Raw genomic sequence first — 18,654 nt, 5'->3', positions numbered from 1 at the left:
ACAAAGTGATTTGAAGAAACACCAACACAGAAAAACATGTTAAGCCAGTCAAGTCATTCTCCGGCAATTTAAACCTAGAAAGTATGTTGCTTAAGGGAAGTAATTCCTTCCACTGCTGTTATGCCCTTTGTAATTAGTTAAATTCATTACTGTAACTAGCCAAGGTAAATAATAAAGGAAGCTCTTATTAATGTGGCTTTTTTTTCTTTTCTGTTGGTATATTGAGCCAAAGTACCAACACAATGTTGAGAGTTCTGAAGGGAAAATAAATCTGACTTTTTAGGTGTGCATGGAAAATCATTTTTCCTGTTGTCTAGATTTCCCGCAGTTACATAATTAACATTTTCTAAGTTATTGCCCCTTGCTCTCCAAGTAGAACAGAGACAGATAAATAAGAGACAATGCAGTACTTTTGCCATGTCACCTGCCTGTTACAAAAACAGGTACATTCCCCTGAGCTCTGTGTGACTATCCCCGAGGTCCAGAACATTCTTTGTGTGGTCACATAAATTCTGTGTCACAATATCTGCCTTTGACTATTACTCCTAGTTACTCCAAACCATGCACTTCTTGTAAGTGACTCTTTTCCCTTCTTGACCACGAGCATTTTTCGGTAATAGTTATTGCTTGCCATTTTCCCTCACTGGTCACTGTTCTTCAAGTCCACTGTGAACATTTATTTGCTTCATTAGGTGCTTTCTGTCAGTAATCTCAGCTGGAACACCACAGAACTTTCCATCTCCCCACGAAGCTGTAGAGCAAGTCTCCCAAACATGAAATCGCCCTTGTAGGCCCATGTTCCTGAGAGGCTGTTTTCGAAATCTGAGTTAGGCATTTTGTGTATTACCCTTAGTTTGGTCTCTCTCAGTTGTCACAAGATGTATTGTGTCAGTGGACCCTGCAGTGGGAGTTCTCAACCAGGGCCAGTTTGGCCACCAGGGGACATGTGGCAATTTTAGAGACATTTTTGTCTTTCACACCTGGGGGGGGTCGGGGGGGGCTACTGGTGGAGACCAGGGATGCTGCTCGTCATCCCACAGAGCACAGAGTAGTCCCCACAGAAAGTCTGGAGTGTTAATAGTGCCAAGGAGAAACCCTGCCCTACAGAGCCAACATCTGAGAGACCTGTTCTCGTGACAGCTAAAGCCGAAGCAGCAGGCCTTGGCCCTCCGCATGAGTGATTTACTTCTGCTCGGCTCCATCTCCTCAAGGGCATGTGTGGGTTGGAGAATAAATGTCTCTTCAGAATGTACTGCTGCCTCTGGGAACAAAGCACAGTATGAAATAACACTGTTGCCAGCCTTCGGCTTCCTGATGAGTGGATTTTTCTAGGGTGCTAGGAAATGCTGGTGGTGCAGCCCTGCTTCTCAGGAGAATGCCACTGTCCTCTGTCACTGAGGGAGTTCAAAGACGAGGCTTCCCCGGATGCTTGTGATTTACTGTTTCAGTGACCAAAAGCACCCCAAATCGCATATTTTAGAATTACCACAGTTTTTAAAAGTAAACTAAGCAAAGGAAAAGGTTTAAAGGAAATAATACCAGTGTGGTATGTGGTCATGTTAGGGCGGTGGGTTTCTCCAGGACTCTTCTCCTTTCCCCAGTAGATGTCATGTGCTTTTATAACTCCTCTAACTGAAAAGGGTAGAGTCTCCTTTAAGAAGCTAAAGCTAAGTGTCAGGGCTGTCAGTCATTTTGTGATCTGGGCATTTGCAAAGGAGACATTTTGTGTTTCTTCCCCTCTTGATAGGAATTCCCAGCACCAGCTCAGAGGACACCACCTTAGCCCAAGCCCTGGGCCTGTCCTATTCCGAGGTCATTGAAACGTTGCCTGATGGCACAGAGAGACTGAGCGGCTCCGCTGAGGTGGGTACCCTGTGGCCCAGGCCTAAGAACTTACTTCTCAATTCATGAGCTTGACACGTGTCTGACGAGACATTTTCCTGCAGGTGCCATTTCACTCATCCCCACCCCCAAGAATCTTGCAGCCTTGTTTCTTAATCTGTGAAAACAAAATAATATTCTTTTTCAAGATCTAGAAGTTTATCAACTCTAAGTCAAACCCTATCCTAGAATAGTATGATTATCACAGTAACTAAACTTTATTTTGGGACTCTTCTGCTGGAGAAAAAAGGACCTCTGCCAGGGAAATGTTTATCCATGAGCTTCTGCAGTGTAAAAACATGGATGTGTAGAGAAGACTGACTCTTAAGAGAGCTTGTGAGCATTTGCGCCTTAATTGTGTATGATGGTGGGAGTGTAGGGCGTAAAAGTGTAAGTGGTTCCTGAGTAGATAGCCCTGTCCTTCCGAAGACACTTCAGACCCTTAATGAAAAGAGCTGCTCTCGATAAGCATAGCTGTACTTCCCGATTCCTCTGCCTCGTTCCTGGAAGCCCCTCGATGGCAGTGGGCAGACCGAAGTTATCTCTGTGCCCCAGTGCCGTGCACAAGCCTGGCACAGACTAGGTGTGCAGACCACCTTCACTGAACCCGTTCCAGGGCACCCACGATCCAGGCTGTCGGCAAGCCACGCTGGCCTGGTTCTTCTCATTAGTTTCGTTCCCTGAGAAGCGCCAGGTGAAAGGAGAATTTCTCTTTTCTACTATTAGTGTTCTGCCCTGTTTTCTATAAAGGCGAGCGTCTAAGGGCAAAAGGAGTGGTTCCGGTTTTTCAAACTGGGGGCTCAGTTCACTCCTCTGCTTGACTGAATTCCTTCTGCTTTGGGTAATTCTGAGTTTTTCTCTCCTGGATATTTGCCCCCCGGCAGAGGAGTACTCATTAAAAATACATATCATGCAGTGGTTTCCTGGCAGCTAAATGCTGATATTTGATGGCTGTCTGTAGGCAGGGTGTAGGAAGGCCCCAGAACCAGGGCCACTTTACCCATTAGATGTCCCAGGGGACAGACACAGTGCCTAAAGCACAATGCTTTTAGGGGCCCCCCCAAAAGGTTTCAATTTCTTTTAAAATCAGAAGAAAACAAGTGAACTTTTTGGGTTCAAAATTATTTTCCTCTTTCTTCCACGTCGTCCTAAAATATAATTTTTAATAATATCTCTGGGAGGAAGGGACCCACAGGGCCAAAGCTCCTAGGGCTCACAAGTGCCATCACGAGGCCCTGCCCAGAACCACCACTAAGCACGCCATCCCAGGTGGCGGCGTGGGGATGGTGACGCTACTAGGAAGGGAACAACAGCCCCTCTCTTCCTTCTCTCAGTTCACAGGTATGAGCCGGCAGGACGCATTTCTAGCCCTGACTCAGAAAGCCCGGAGTAAGGGAGTGGGTGGAGACGTGACAAGTGACAAACTGAAGGACTGGCTGATCTCGAGGCAGCGGTACTGGGGCACGCCAATCCCCATGGTCCACTGCGCGGCCTGCGGCCCCGTACCTGTGCCTCTGGAGGACTTGCCCGTGACCTTGCCCAGCATCACATCTTTCACCGGCAAGGGAGGCTCCCCACTGGCCACGGCCTCGGAGTGGGTGAACTGCCTCTGCCCCAGGTAAGGAACCACGTGCTAGCACCCTGCTGAGGTTTCAGACTCCCTCCTCCCTCCTGGTGCTAACTCTGCTCCCTTCTTCCGGGACTCCCACCAGGCTGGAAAGAATGCCATAGGTCTCTGGGGACCTTTGAGAGAAGGTGCTGGAGTCTGGGGCCCAGCTTCTGTGACGGGCGCTTTCTCCTCTCCTTTCTGAGCTGTGGGAGCAGCAGGTCAGTTCACATTTTTCCCAGAAGCATGTGATCCAACTGAGGGAAAAGCTACACATTTTCATCACAACTTCCTAAAAGACCAGTCTCTTCTGCTTTATATTCCAAAGAGCTACTTGGAGATGAGCGATGTTTTCTCCTCTTCGCCTTACAGTTTCCCCATCTTGTGACGGGTAACAGTGGAGGTTTTATCCCGAGTAGCAGAGTAGAAGCTACCACAGCAAGTTTGCTCAGGGGTTCGTTCTTTAATATATTGAAACCCACCGTATTTCCTTTCTTCTTATGGAAGTGAGATTATGTTTTTCTGTCAGTTCACTGGCATGTCTCAAATGTAATTTTTAGGATGCCATACCAGCTGATTACACAAATAAATAACCGATACCAAGCTCCAGTATATTCCTTTTTCCCTCTATGGAAAAGCCATTTTTCTCTGCTTTATAGGTTCATAGTGAGGGTGTGCTAAAGTGATTTAGTCCTCTGTCAGCACAGAGCTGAGTCGCAAAGTTTGTAATGAGGTAACCACACACCAGGCTGTCGACTCAGACAGTCATGGATTCAGGTCTGGGCCCTGCCCGTTAAGTAGCTGTGTGGCCTTGGGAAAGTCACTTGACTTCTCTGAGCTTTGGTTCCCTTACCTGGAACTGAAATAATCCCCTTGAAGGGCTGTTCGGAAGACTACGTTAGCACACGTACTCCTGCACAGTGGCCCCCAGCAACCTCTCCGTAAACTGACGTGTCACCGCCATTTACCAAGGACTCACCAGCAATTCTCCCAGGTCCTCAGGCAGGTAGTCTTGGGATTTGAGATGGGGCTTGTAGGAAGGGACATCGGAAGCGCTGGGCCATTTTAAGGTAGAAACACGGGCTCAAGGAAGGAAATAACACACCCTCTTTGTTGAGAAGCAGTGGCAGGGCTTCTGGAGACGTTGGTGGCCTTCAGTGGGAATGAGGTTTCCTACCTGGCTGCAGACTCCTGGAGGGCAGAGCCCAGGCCTTGGTCTTGGTCAGGCTCTAATGAGCACCCAGGGCTGAGAGCCACTGGGCCAGCGTGCCAGACGGGATGGCACAGCGCTAAGGACCACAGGAACCAGAGCCCAACACACGTGGAGTCCTTCCTGTTGAGCTCCAAGACGGGTTTCTTAACCTCTCTGTACCCTAGTTACTCATCTGCAAAGTGAGCACATGAGTAGTATCTACCTCATAATCCCCAGGGTTACTGGGGATTAAATGAGATAGTGCCCGTGAAGCATTGGGCTCGGTGCCTGCTCCTCAGTGTTAGTGTTACCACCGTGGGAGCTAATAATGAGAATGACAGCACCATCACCGTCACCATCATCTATTCCTCCCACTCTCCAAGCCGCGTCTTCTGCATCACGCAGCTTTTAGTGTCAGCAGAACGTGTCACTTGTCTTCAAGTCCAGCATGACCACTGAAAAGAAAATCAGCATGGCAGCTTTTAGCCAGATGCTAGTCCTTTTCTCAGTCGAGTCTTGCATTTTCTTCCTAACTTGTAAGGGTGCGTGCACTCATGGTGAGGGAGGAGAAGTAACCTTTATCTTCTCATTATTTCCCAGAATAGTATCTGTGTTCTAGTTGGTTGCTCTCCAAGTAAAAAGACCTGGCATTAACATAGAGGCGCACTGTTGAGATCGGTGTCTTAGAGCAGCACAGGGGTGACGGGGTAGGGCACAGGATGAATGGCTGCTACTCCCAGGACCCCCCACGGCCCCCAGTGGGAGCTCCCTGGCTAAAATGCAGGAGGACCCTGGGAGCCCCAGAGCCCTTCTCCCCCCCCCCCCCCCATCTGGGGCGCCTGTCTCTCTGCTTAGCCATTTCCATTGAATAAGTGGGCGGTGGGGAGTGGCTGTTTCCTTTGGTGATATTTGTAAAGCCATTATAAACTGCTTCACAGATGCGAGATATAAATGCAACTCTTCTTTTACTTAAAAATTAAAAGCAGACTCAAGCCCCTGCATGCTAAATTAGCAGAAGATTCATCACTTCCTCTTGGCGGCTCCTCCCGCCCCTCCTCATCCTACAAGAACCCCAAGGACTCATATTGCCAAAAGGGCGGCATTTGCAGGGGTGGTCGGCCCTGCTTCCATGCCTCAAGAGGGAGAGCCTGGAGTCTGAGCTGTGTTCTTCTGTGGCTTCTCTGCCACAAAGGTCCCTGGTAATAGCTGACTCAACCCATCCACTGCTGATTCAGGCCTTGAGGGATCTTCAAGGGTGCCGAGCCCCCTCCAAGACTCGGCTTGATGAAGGGCACCGTCTTGGGTACCTAGAAGTTACGGTTTTGGCACCTGCTTCTTTCAGTCCTATAGGCCCAGCACTCTAGGAACGTGCTTCAAGTTGGTTCGGCAGTCGGGCCCTTGTGGAACCTGAGTCCTCTCCACGCATCTCCATCCCGAGAACGAGGATTGCTTTTTCTTTTCAGCCCCTCACACGCCGAGAATCTCCACGCACTTTCTTGAACAGTAGATCTGTCTTTACCCTTCTGTCAGGAACCTGTGTTCAGGCAGTGGTGTATTGGTTAATGTGTACTATACAGCTCTCTGGACGGGGGCTTCGGATTTGTGTGTTTGCCGATTTCTGTGGTCTGTAGGCTCCCACCGAGGGCTAATTTCAGGCCACCAACCTGATGTCACTTGTCACGGTGGGTGGAGCTGATCCCAGTGGATGCTCACAAGCTGGTGAGTTGGCCCCAGCACATCACTCACTGCCTTTGGGCCTCAGGGATGATTTATCTTCCTAAGGTCGCTGCACTGGACTTCTGCACCCCTCGCCCTAGAGCACAGATTAAAAACACACTCCAGTGCATTTTTCCAAGCAACATTTCGCTACATTTGCTTTTCAACTTCTCTTCATCAATTGATTTGCCTCTTAAGCATCATAACGCAGGGTGGAGCTGAAGACAATCCTGACGAGCCTGAAATAGAAGTTCGTGCACAAAAGAGACACTTAGTCCTGTCTGGGCCTTTTAGGTTGCTAGGTTTTCTACCAGATTAAATTCAGAGAAGTGGAAAATAATACTTTTAATTATTGAAGACTGAAACTTTTATTTTGTAAATGTCTTTAAAGCGTCACTGTACAATACAATGCAAAAAGAGAGCTTTCTCTGCACTATCTTTTCATGATGTGGCATTGTTCTTATGACACTTTAAATTCATACTGATTGCCGTAGCTTTCTCAAAAGCTAGTGGACAACTGCATTAATATTTAAAAAGGAACCAACTGATGAGCTTCATTTATTTCTTAGGTGCAAGGGAGCAGCCAAGAGAGAGACAGACACGATGGATACCTTTGTTGACTCTGCTTGGTACTACCTCAGATACACCGACCCTCAGAACGCTCACAGGTAGAGCCCTGCCCAAGGTTTTGAGCATGTGTCAGTCGGGGTCTTCTAAGAAGTAAACACCAAGGTGGAATTAGATGTACAAGAGATTTATTGGGGGAAATGCCTGTGAAGCATAAACTGCGAGGGGGCAGGAGTCGGCAGGGAGAGCCCTTAGACCCACCCTGCTGCAGGTTTGACAGCTGTGAAGGGAGAGGTGGAAGGACGGGGGACTGGGTCAGAGAGCCTCAGACCACAGTGCAGCTCTGAGAAAGTCTCACCCAGGCCAGCAGGACGCCCTGAGCCAAGCTTGTCCATTGGAGAGTCCCAGATCGGGCTGAGATGACTGCTCTGGTCCTCTGCGTGTTCGAGGGCATGGCCTGGCATGAGCACTGACTGGATTTAAAGATAGAGAAGCTAGAAGCTATTGGTCTGCTGTGCTCCCTGAAACAGACTCTCGTAAAGGGAGTGTTGGGAGATTACTAAATTAGATTCTTCACAGTCAAGTAAATCCCAAGTACAAGAAAAAGCAAAAGCAAAAAGGAAGGAAGTGCTGTAGTAATACCCTTCTTGGCCCCGCATTGAACTGCATTTATACGATCGTAAAGATTTAATGTTATTTACTTAACTGAAAATAATGATGAACTGTACAGGGAGTGTGCAGTGTAGGATGTGAGAGAGGTGAGAAGCATCACCTCTTACCACATACAGTCAGTAGGTAATTTCTAAAATTGGTAAATCAATGAAGAGTACGAACATCTTTTTTAATAACTGCCAGAAGAAACAGCTGAAAGAATTCAAAGTGGCTAAGGGACAGACCCTCGGGGAGAAGGGGTTTGTGAAGGAATAGGGCTGGAGACCATCGTTCCGAATTGTAAACCTTTCAGTGCTGTTTGATTTTTCAGTTATGTGCATGTATTTCTTTGACAAAAACAGATATATAAGGGAGAGAGCAGTCAGTAGATAGGAAGAGAGAGCGAATGAGAACAAAAGAAAACTATCACAGAGCACAGGAAAAACTATAGCATACTTCAGAGGCCTTGCCAGCTTGCTCTTGTCCGTAGGACAATTATTCTGAAACCCCGTAGCCCATGTACAAAAATAAAATAATGCCCCCTTTAGCTTCACTGGTTCTAAAATAATCTATTTCCAGGCAGGCAGGTGCTCCTGTCACCCCATCCCCCAATCCCGCCCTGGCATTTGAGTTCAGGCCATTTGAATAGGACCCGGAGTAAGCAGTAGCCAGCAAAGGCAGAAAGGGTGCAGGGTGACCAGTGTCTGGGAACGGCCAGGGTCTCCCCAGTGGACCCACCGAGGGGCCCCTCTTCTGGGTCTTCCTTCTAGAAGGGGCTGTGGTGCATTGCATTTAGCAGCAGCTGGCTTAGGATGCAAAGGGACTTGGCCTTCTGACCTCTCAGAATGCTTCAAAGGATAAGCTTCTCCTGGATGACAGAGAGCCTAACTGGCAGTGACTGCCTGAGACCTTCACAGCCCCCACTTGGGGAATACCATATAGCACGTCGTTTTCCTCACAAAAGCCGCTGTTCATTTCAGCACCGTCTTGAGTTTCGCTAGATGGTTTCTGGGGTAGATCGTAATCTGAGCTATAGCGACTTTCAGCATCTCACCCCTTAATTTGTCCCAAACTTGTTTTCGGGGTGAATACCATCCTTGACTTCCCTTTCTTTTCTGTCACCTGGATTAGCAGTTGGATTGCTCTAGAAAACCATTCTTCACAAAGAATAAAAACTTTTTTTGGTTTTACCAGAATACTGGCATGGTGACTGGAGGAGAGAAAAACCAAGCTGCAGTAAGATACTGATGCAAGGTGGTTGGCCAGGCTTCCCTGCTTAGCGACAGGCACGTGCTTCCAGCCAGAGCCAGAGCCTGCCAAGCCCATGCTGGGGGATAAAGGAAAGCAGTGCCCTGAGGTGTGGGCAAGAGAACTCACAACATATTGAAACCATGGAACGCAAATCCTCCAAAGACAAAGGTTTTCTTCTTTGGATGGCCTCCAATGGGGACATTCCCCTGGAATGAAGAGGTCTTTCCCCAGCTAGCACTGCTCCCTCTTCCCAACACAGACACACACACACACTCACAAACATACACACACCCCAAGAGTCCCAGCCAGAAAATAGAGGGAAGTGCCATTTCCTTTCCTCCCCAGCATCCATTAGGACCAGGGAATATGAAGAAACCTTTCTTTTAGAATCTCTGTGGACTGAAAAGTCTCTATTAGGTGAGAGAGTTGTTGGGCTCTTTAATGACAGTTACCCTAAGTTGGCTTGTTGCATTCAGGAGGCCATATAGGGGCTCTTGCTGGTTATCTACATTTTAAGGCTACTTTAAAAATAAGATCAAGTTTCTGTTTTAAAATGAACATTTAGTATCTACAAGATAGTCCCCATTGTAAATGCCACATCGCCCCCTATTGGTAAGAACTAAAAAATCTCGGTTTTTCTGTCATAATAAAAATTAAAATAAATCTAGATATTCAAATATGCATTGTACAGAAATCCCTTTTTTGCTGGTGTGTTTTCCTCTTGTCCTCATCTTATATGAAAATGGCATTTGTTAAAGTATGTCAGTAATGCCTCCTGAAGCAGTTTTTATAAATTGTATAAATTAACACTGATCTGATATTTTTCTCCTTTGTTATATAAGCTTTTCTCATATGCTTTCGAAAGAAAAGTCATTGTTTTTCTCTGACATAATTTATTTCAGGACATATGCAAATTACAATCAGTCTGTCATTGATTCATGCACTTGTAGCAAAGTAGGTTTTTAAAAAATGACTGTTTCTCTTTCTTCCAGCCCTTTTAACACAGCGTTGGCAGATTACTGGATGCCTGTGGATTTGTACATTGGAGGCAAAGAGCATGCGGTCATGCACCTGTTCTATGCGAGGTTCCTCAGTCATTTTTGCCATGATCAAAAAATGGTCAAACACAGGTGAGCATTTATACTGCTTTGCAAAAGAATTCAGTACCACAAACAGAACCTTGAAGCCGCAGTCAGTTCTTCTGAAGCTGGGTAAATAATACTAGCACGTCGCAGAAGAGTTCTATTTTTCAGGTGTACTTTAGAGGTCATTGTCAGCCTTCACTGCATGAAGTGCGTTTCTGTTGCTTAACTGGTTCTAGCAGGTGGTGTTGCTCAGATGGGATCTCGCCTTCAGCTCTTCTCCATGTAACTGACTTCAGTAATTGAGATTTGCACTGGGGAAGCAAAGAAGAGCGGTTTATCATGTTATGCGGCTTTTTATAGCTTCTCATGAGAGGTCATGTTTACCATCTGGTCCCTCTGTAAGCTCTGTTTCTAAGCTCGATTGAATTCTAACTCGATATTTCAGTATGATTAAAGTATAGAATGTAAACCTATTGATAAATTATTTTCCTGTTGGCCTATAATCTGTTTCCCTTTATGTTCAGAAAGTTGTACGTGTGTGCTTTTCCCCATGAAATACATCATTTATTTAAAAGATGTATTTGATGTATTACACAATTCAAAGAAGGAAATGAACATCCATTCACCCCGTCCTCAGCTTAAGAAATGGGGTATTACAGGTCCCTTGGGATCCCCGGGTACCCTCTCTAACCTCCATCTTCCTACACCAGGACCCCTCCCCCAGCTAACCCCATCCTGAATCTTGAATTATCCCTTCTCTTGGTTTTCTTTATAGATGTATCACCTCTGTATATATTTTTCAACAATATGTATTGTTCCGTTTTCCTGTGTTTGAACTTTTAATAAGTGGAATGTTTCATGGATTCCGTCTTGCTTTCCTCGCTCAGCATTTTTTGGGATTCTTCCATGTTGCTGCATGGAGCTGTGTTTCATCCTGCCTCGCAGCTGTGTGGTATTCCAGTATATGGAAAGGGATTCCATGCCACCATTAGTGGCCGCTGGACTGTTTTGTGCAGTTATGAACAAAACTGCTGTGAACATTCTTGTACTTGTTTCCTGACCCACATGTGTCAGCATTTCTCTGGAGTGTGTACCTAAGAGTAGACTTGCTGGCTTGTAGGGTTTGCACATTTTCACCTTTACGAGGGAACACCAAACTGTCTTCCAAATGGTTTCTATAAACCTACACTCCCACCAACAGAGAGAGGTCTCACATCACTGCCTATGTCTTCATCATTACAACATTTAGTATCAGCCAGCTTTTAAAATGTTCCCAAACTGGGGTTTATATAGTGGATCACTCTGTGCGTTAAATTGGAATTTAAAGACACTGCTTAACTTACTGAGGTTAAGCATGTTTTTAATGTTTAGGGACCTGTGTGTTTTCTTTTCCATTAGATCCCTGTTTGTGTCCTTTGCCCTTATTTCTTCTGGATCATTTGTAGATTGTTGCAATTCTTGAATTATTGTGGATGCTTTTTGAGCAGTATGGATTGCAAGTATTTTTTCCCAGTTCTTAGCTTGTCTTGTTTTTATGATGTCTTGTGATGAACAGAAACTCTTAATTTAATGTAGTAAATTTTAATAACCTTTTATTGCTTTTAGTGTCTCAGTACCATTAGTGGAACAATCCATCCATTTCCCCATGATCTGTAGTGCCCTGTCCATCATAAATCAAGTTTTCATATGTATGCGCAAGCCTATTTATAGGGTCTTTATTCCGGCCATTGGTCTGTTTGCTTTTTGCTGTGCTAGTTATTTATTGGCTTTCTTGGTTTAATTTTACAAGTCTTAATGTCCGGTGAGGGAAGCCCTCCTACTTTGTTCTTTTTCTCTGGAGTGTCAGACCTTTGTTCTTCCATGTAAATTTCAGATTCAGCCTGTCAAATTCCATAGACATATCAATTGGAGTTTAATTGAAATTGCATTGAATCTACATATTTGCTAATATCTTTTCTCACTCTTCTTGCGTTTCTGAATCTGAAATCTTTGCCCTTTTATTTGAAATATAACTTTAGAATATCTCTTATGTTCTTTAGTGAAGATCCATCTGTTCTTATTTGTCTAAAATACACTTATTTCAACCTCATTTCTGAGTTTGCTAGCTCAGTGACACATTTAAAACAGTGTTGTTAATATATGGTGATGGAAGGAGAACTGACTGGGTGGTGAACACACAATGGGATTTATAGATGATGTATTACTGAATTGTAACAATTGTCACATAATGCTAAGCGAAATAAGTCAGACAGAAAAAGCAGAAAACCATATGATTTCACTGATATGTGGTATATAAACCAAAAACAAAAGAACAAGACAAACAAATGAGAAACAAAAATAAAACAGTGTTGTTGTTTTTTATGTGTTATGTGTCTTTTTCACTTGTTTTGCATCAGGACAATAATTCAGGCTGGCTTGTCTGCCACACTGCCAGGAGCATAATTCCTGGGAAATATATATATATATATATATATATATATATATATATATATGCTGGTTGTGTTGTTTTTTTAATATAGCGTCCTTTAGAATTTTTTTCTTACAGTGAAAAATTTTTATATTTAGAATTAGCCAGCTGGACTCAGTTTAGATGATTCCAATTTTGTTGGCAACGTCCAAAGCACCATAGTCAGGAGCCAGTCAAACATAGGCTTTCTCTCCATCAGGCCTGATTGGGGTGCTGACCTCGGCCACGTCAGTGTCATAGAGCTTCTCCCCAGCCTGTTTGACCTGGTGCTTGTTGGCCTTGATACCATAATGAACACAGTGTACTGTTGTCTTCTATCTTCTTCATGGCTGACTCGGCAGTTAGGGGGACCTTGCGGATGCACAGTGGTCAAGCTTCTTCCTCCAGGGGGCGCTCTTCCGAGGCTATTTAGGCTGCCTTCGATCCGCAGTGTCTTGGGCCTTTAGAAGGTGGGTGACGTGAGGATCTTTTCTTTTGTGGCTGTGAACACCACCTTGCAGCACTGCTTTCTTTGTCTTCAAAGCCCTTGCTTTGGCTTCAGCTTTGGGAGGGGCAAGGGCTTCCTTCTTCGCTTTTGGGTGCCATCTTCATGAAAAGTTAAGATATTTGTTAAAATTGCAGAGAAGTAAAGGGGGAAAATATCTGATTATCTCCCTGTCCAGATAACACTCGTTAACAACAAAAATGAAATAATTAAAAAGTAATTAATGCTTGTCTAAGATTAAATTTTTTAGCTGCACAGAAGGTGAACATTAAATCTCCTACCCTCCACTCTTCTAACAGTTTTCTTTTGATTTCTTCCATGTTTCTATTGATACGTATACTCATTTTTTAAAATGTTACTTATATATCTTTTGCTTTCTTGAATTAATGATGTATCTTGGTGATCTTTTTATGTTAGTACATACAAATCTATTTTTTTTTGCTAATTTAATATTTTTTAAAGTTATTTTTTAAATTCAAATCTATTCTTTTTAATGTATTCATAATACTCCATCATATGGATACATAATTTATGTAAGCAGTTACCTATTTTTTTGATTGCTGTTACAAAAAACATCCAGTGACTCTCTACATCTATATTCTTGGCAGGTATTTGGGATCATATCTGTGGGTTCAAGTCCTAACACTGGGGAATGCTAGGTCAAAGGATTCGTGTTTTAAAGTTTTTGATGGATAAAAAATATATTGCTTTTAAAACTTCTGTAATGCACATTAAAATCCAGTTTCATTAAAAAGGAGCACATTGAAAGCTCCCTCCCTTCGCTCCTCCTCTACAAGCACACACGGGTTAAAATCTACTGTGCGGAAAACTAATTTAGAATCTAAATTAAATACTTAAAATAATTGTCTTCTCATTGGTCACAGAGAGCTTCATGGGTAAAAATAAACTGGTCTACATCAGAAGGACACCAAACACATGAGCATCAATCCTCAGGTAGTAAGTTAGGTAAAATGCTTGTACCTTGAGTTATAGAATTTATGATTCTGCCTTGCATCTCTTCTCTGTGGAAAGTTCTCTGTCTCACTAGAGAAAGATTACCCTTGCGGATGGAAATCGTGCCCTGCTATGTCACAGTCTAGTGGATATTGTACACTCTCAGTGAATATTTGTTTAAATAAATTGAGTTTAACCCCTTCATATAAATAGTTAGAAGTTTATGTTCTTCAAAGGAAAAGTTCTCCTCAGGATAGGGAGAATTGGACAGAGGTTAAGGTCAAAGACCAAATACAACACGAGAAATATTTCCTTCTCATGGAGGTCTGGAAACAAAGACCATAAATGATTTCTGGCTCCTTAATAGTAGGGCACATTTCTCCAGTTTCTGAACCAGTATTTGTAGAAGTAACAAGTGAATCCATACATTATTCAATGGCTAACTATTTTAAGGTATAGGACAGGGCCTGGCTACATTTATGACTTCTTTACAGTGGTTTGAAATTATATTCGAGGAGAAAAAAGGTTTGCAGAATTCCGATATCATTTTTAAATACAGTTTTTGGGATGACTTTGTTTCTACTCAGTTGAATTTCTAATTTGCAAAGCTGCCAGGTACACATGGAACTTACTTTACTGTCAACTTTAAGGGACAGCTGTATGGCGTAAATGGAAATGTATCTCTGTGGCATTTGGGGTTTTTAATAAATTCTTTACAAGATAGTAAGATTCTGTACCAGGCCTTCCCCCCCAAAAAAAAGACAGAGATTTATTGTAAGTACTCAGAAGTCTGATCTTTTTGAAGGAACCGGAAGCCATCTTTTCTGTGTTTCTCAACACAATCAGCAGGATTCCTCCCTGTTCAATCACATCAGGGCAACAGCAGCCCCTGAAAACTGCCTCTGAGCATCACCTCTTTATCGGAGGTGTTTTGGTACAGCCACAAATGAAATGAAAATCGACCTCTTCCTGTGATGCATCGTTCAAAACGCTCCAATTAGAATGTTTGAAAGCCTCCAAACAACTTTATCCAGCTGGCCTAGGAGGAAAAATTGAGACCTGTCAACCACATGTGTCTTTCTCTGTATGTATTAGCTATTTTTTCTAAAATGTGTTAAATCAGAATCTTACGTCTACTTCTGTACTCCTTTGGAGTAGCATTGTCATTTCAGAAAGATATTTGAGACTACAGCTGGTCAGCTCTTGTTTTCACTTCTCGGCCCGTTGGCCACTGTCTCAAGTAGTAGCTGTAGACGGAGCCCCAAGACCTCTGTCCCCTGCTCAGTCGGGCCACTGATTAGCATCTGCACAAGAAACCTAGCTCCTTTGGTTCTCAGTGGCCTCATAAGTTAGGAATTCAATCACCTCTGAGCCCCGTTTTCACTCTGTAATTCTGGTTAAACTTCTTCAAATATAAACAGCAAAGGTTCTAAACACTACTAATCTTTCCTGTTTTCTAAAAGCGCCCTGGCCTTTTCTTTCATCACTTGCACAGTTAGCTGTGCAGTTTGAACATTCAGAAGGTTCAGAAGGTCTCCTTACTGTTTACAAAAAGCTGGCCTCTGGGTTGGGTGTGCCACCACTGGGACAGCAGGTGCCGTAGTTGTGTGTCTGAAACACCAGGTTCCTGATTAAGTCAGACTTAATGTCAGCAGGACATTTGTCAAAGAAGGATCAAGAAACACTGTAAAATGTTTTCCTCTCCGGCAGGCAAAGAAATACAAATTAAACAGCAGTGAGGTGCTGTTTTCCATATTGCAAAGAGGCTGGGACGAGAGCTTGCACGCTGGTGCTGCAGAAAGGCAGTTTGGAACAATGTTTCTGCAAAGCATTTCAGCAATCGATAGTGAGAGCCTTAAAAATATGCACATTTGGACACACTAATTGCACTTCTATAAATTTATTCTAAGGAAATCATCAGAAATGCAAACTTAGGCACCAAAGTGTTCGCGTGTTATTTCAGAAGCTAAAATTTTAGCTGCAACCAAAATGCCCCAAAATGCTGAGAAAGAATAAATCAACGATAGCCCATGTGTATGGAGGACTCTTGCACAACTCTTTAAAATTATGTTATAGAGAAGGTTTAGTAACATGGAGAAATGCATCTGAAGTGATGAGAAATAAAAAAGCAGGATACGAAGTGGTAGATACAGTTTGTTTATTGCTGTCTTTGTATGTACACGCACAGATATACACATACAACATGCAAGAGAAAAGACTAGAAAAAATTATGCCAGTGCATTAACACGAGTTTTCTCTGGGTGGTGAACTTTATTAATGATTGTATTCGTTTTTTAATGTACTGCTGACTTTTCCAGATCTTTTTTTTTTTTTACAACAGTGATGTAACTTTATAACAACAAAAAAAAGTCATTTACAGTAGATATTCTGCATCAGGGAAATGCGCTGAGCCTCCCAGTTTGATTGGTGGGTGCGGGGCCGGCATGAGCTATGGCCGGACATCAGCACTAAGTGGACACTACAGAGGGCCGCGTTGCCATGGGAGAATGGGGCGTGGCTCACCGCCACTGACCCGAGACGAGGAAGCCTCTTCTCTCCCTTTGAGACAGAGGCCGAAACACGAGAATCTTGTCAGTTCTTGCTGTTGTTGTTGAATGCAACTCAGAGAGACACTAAATGCCCTGAATTGAAATTCTCCCAGCAGTTTGCAGTCAACAGAGTGGTGGCATCAGAAGCCGCTGCTCCTTCGTTAATGGCTCTCTGCTGACCAGGGAGAAGTCAGCAGGTCCTGGTCCATGGAGCTTTTTCTTGCTTCTCTGATCACACCGGAAATGGAGCTCTTGGGAGAAGAGAAAGGAAGGGAAGAGAAGGGAAGCTGTTTCGTTTTTTGTTTTTTTCAGTTTCAGGTGTACGAAACATTGCAGTAGACATTTCACCCCTCACTAAGTGATAACCCGCCCCCATGCATTGCCCCTCTGACATCATATTTAGCTGTTACAATCCCATTGACTCTATTCCCCATGCTGTACTCCACATCCCGTGACTCTATATATTAAATTATAGTTGACACACAGTATTATTCCGCCTCAGGTGTACACTGCAGTGGTCAGGCATCTGCACCATCCATGAAGTGGTCTCCCTAGTAGGACATGTGCCCATCTGACACCCTACAAAAGAGAAGAGACGCTTTCCTTGAGTCTCACGTATCAATAAGGCCTCCTTCCGTGCTGCTGGCTGGCTGCTAGGAAATAGCGATGGTGGTGATTTAAGAATGACCTCGGCTTAATACTTCGAAACTGGCTAATGACGTGAGCATGACGTCCTAGACACAGGGCGGGGAAGAAGAGGAAGGTGAGCTCGGTCAGGAAAGTCCAAGCTCAAGACTGTTTTCAGAGATCCGTGCTGCCTGTTTTCTCTTTTCCCGATCTGCACAGTAGCGCCTGACCAGGTCAGGAGTGGGCGGCAGGCCATCTAGGGCTTCACGTGTAGGTCAGTGTCATCCACAGTGACAAGTTAGGGCTCTGCTGAGTCCTGAGGTTCTCGTAGCCGCATCTTAGATAGCACATTCCTTGTATGCAGTGATTTTTCACGGTGCCTGAGGTAGCTATCCGTGTTCTGCAATGCCTTGTTTTTCCTATGAATTCGCAACCCTCCTCACCCTGCCCTCCTCCTCAGTTTCTTCCTCCTCTCCATCTCTCCCTTCCTGCCTCTCTTCCTGCCTTCCTTTCTTGATGGGACAAAGGTGGCCTTCAGTGACCAGCGGGTATCAGCTGTTGTAATTTCTGAATTAGCGCAGCCCAAACTATCGAGGAAACATTGAAGATTCATCACCTGTCATCATTCTTCTTGCCTACGGCTGTGCTGCAGCACACGCCACGTACCCACCTCCAGGGGTCGTAAGGAGAAGTAAGAAGGAAGCCGACTCAGAGAAGAAAGAGCACAAATGTGTGTTCATGAAATGAAACCATCCAGGACCTTCTTCAAGGCAGAGGTCCTGCGTGATGCCCCCGTTTTTCATGGTCCCCAAGTCAGAAGGGGTTTGTTGATGGTTTAGAGTTGCAGGTTTTTCATGTTCTTTTAAAGGCCCCTGCTGTACTCAGTCACTATGATGAATGAATCACTCAGTTGCGTACACAAGTTTGTCCTACCATTTGTTGAGTGAATGAATGCATGAGCAAAGGGAAATACGTTACACCAGTCGCGATAATGATAATTATCTTGATGATGAACTTGGCCATGTGGTGTGATCTCTGCTCCAGCAGGACTGGGTTCCAAGTCCAGCAGGGCCCTTGCTGTCCCCTTGACCCTCATTCCCATGCAGCAAGTATCACACTTGGTGCTTCTTCCCTGTGGTGGTGACAGTTATTTATGAGCCTGTCTTAGGCCGCCCATCTTATTGTAAGCTCTCTGATGAATTGCAGAGTGCTCTGTACCCAATTGTCGCTCAGATGGATGTTGAATAAATAAAGTGTGACTCTTCATTCAGAGCTGAACTACACATGGGGGTAGTTGTGAAACCAGATTCCCACAGCCCTGTCTGTGGAGCTTCCCTGGGGGCCCTGGAAGAGTGTGTGTGTGGGGGGGGGTCACTGGGAAACAAGCAGGATTCCAGGAGCTGGGAAGCACCCCTCCCCCACTGTGAACTTCCGTACAAACACTCCTGGGGTGCTCCCTTGGTCCTGCTGACCATCCTGTGAACTTGAAGTGGACAGACTTTGAAATCTTTGCACCTCTCCCTGCAAAAGGGTCATGGCCGCAACTGGAAGCCATAGCACCCCTTGCCTGCCCTTCATTTGCCTCTTTCTTCCTTCATCTCTCGTCCCCTCCACGCTGTCCCCA

At 44.6% G+C, this 18,654-nt stretch overlaps 1 protein-coding gene across 2 annotated transcripts in view; it reads left to right on the top strand.

Moving 5' to 3' along the window:
• The window catches only part of LARS2 (leucyl-tRNA synthetase 2, mitochondrial), a 120,562-nt gene that overhangs the window by 76,268 nt on the left and 25,640 nt on the right, over positions 1–18,654 (top strand). For both annotated transcript variants that reach the window (XM_019724060.2, XM_074312510.1), the window contains exons 11-14: positions 1,748–1,863; positions 3,216–3,499; positions 6,965–7,063; positions 9,857–9,994. In XM_019724060.2, coding sequence (XP_019579619.2) covers positions 1,748–1,863; positions 3,216–3,499; positions 6,965–7,063; positions 9,857–9,994 — 637 coding nt within the window. The remainder of the gene's footprint in view (positions 1–1,747; positions 1,864–3,215; positions 3,500–6,964; positions 7,064–9,856; positions 9,995–18,654) is intronic.

This window comes from Rhinolophus sinicus, linkage group LG10 (genome assembly GCF_036562045.2).
Source record: "Rhinolophus sinicus isolate RSC01 linkage group LG10, ASM3656204v1, whole genome shotgun sequence".
Lineage (NCBI taxonomy): Eukaryota > Metazoa > Chordata > Mammalia > Chiroptera > Rhinolophidae > Rhinolophus > Rhinolophus sinicus.
The sequence above is the reverse complement of the archived record's forward strand: the minus strand, read 5'-3'. Positions and strand labels throughout refer to the sequence as shown.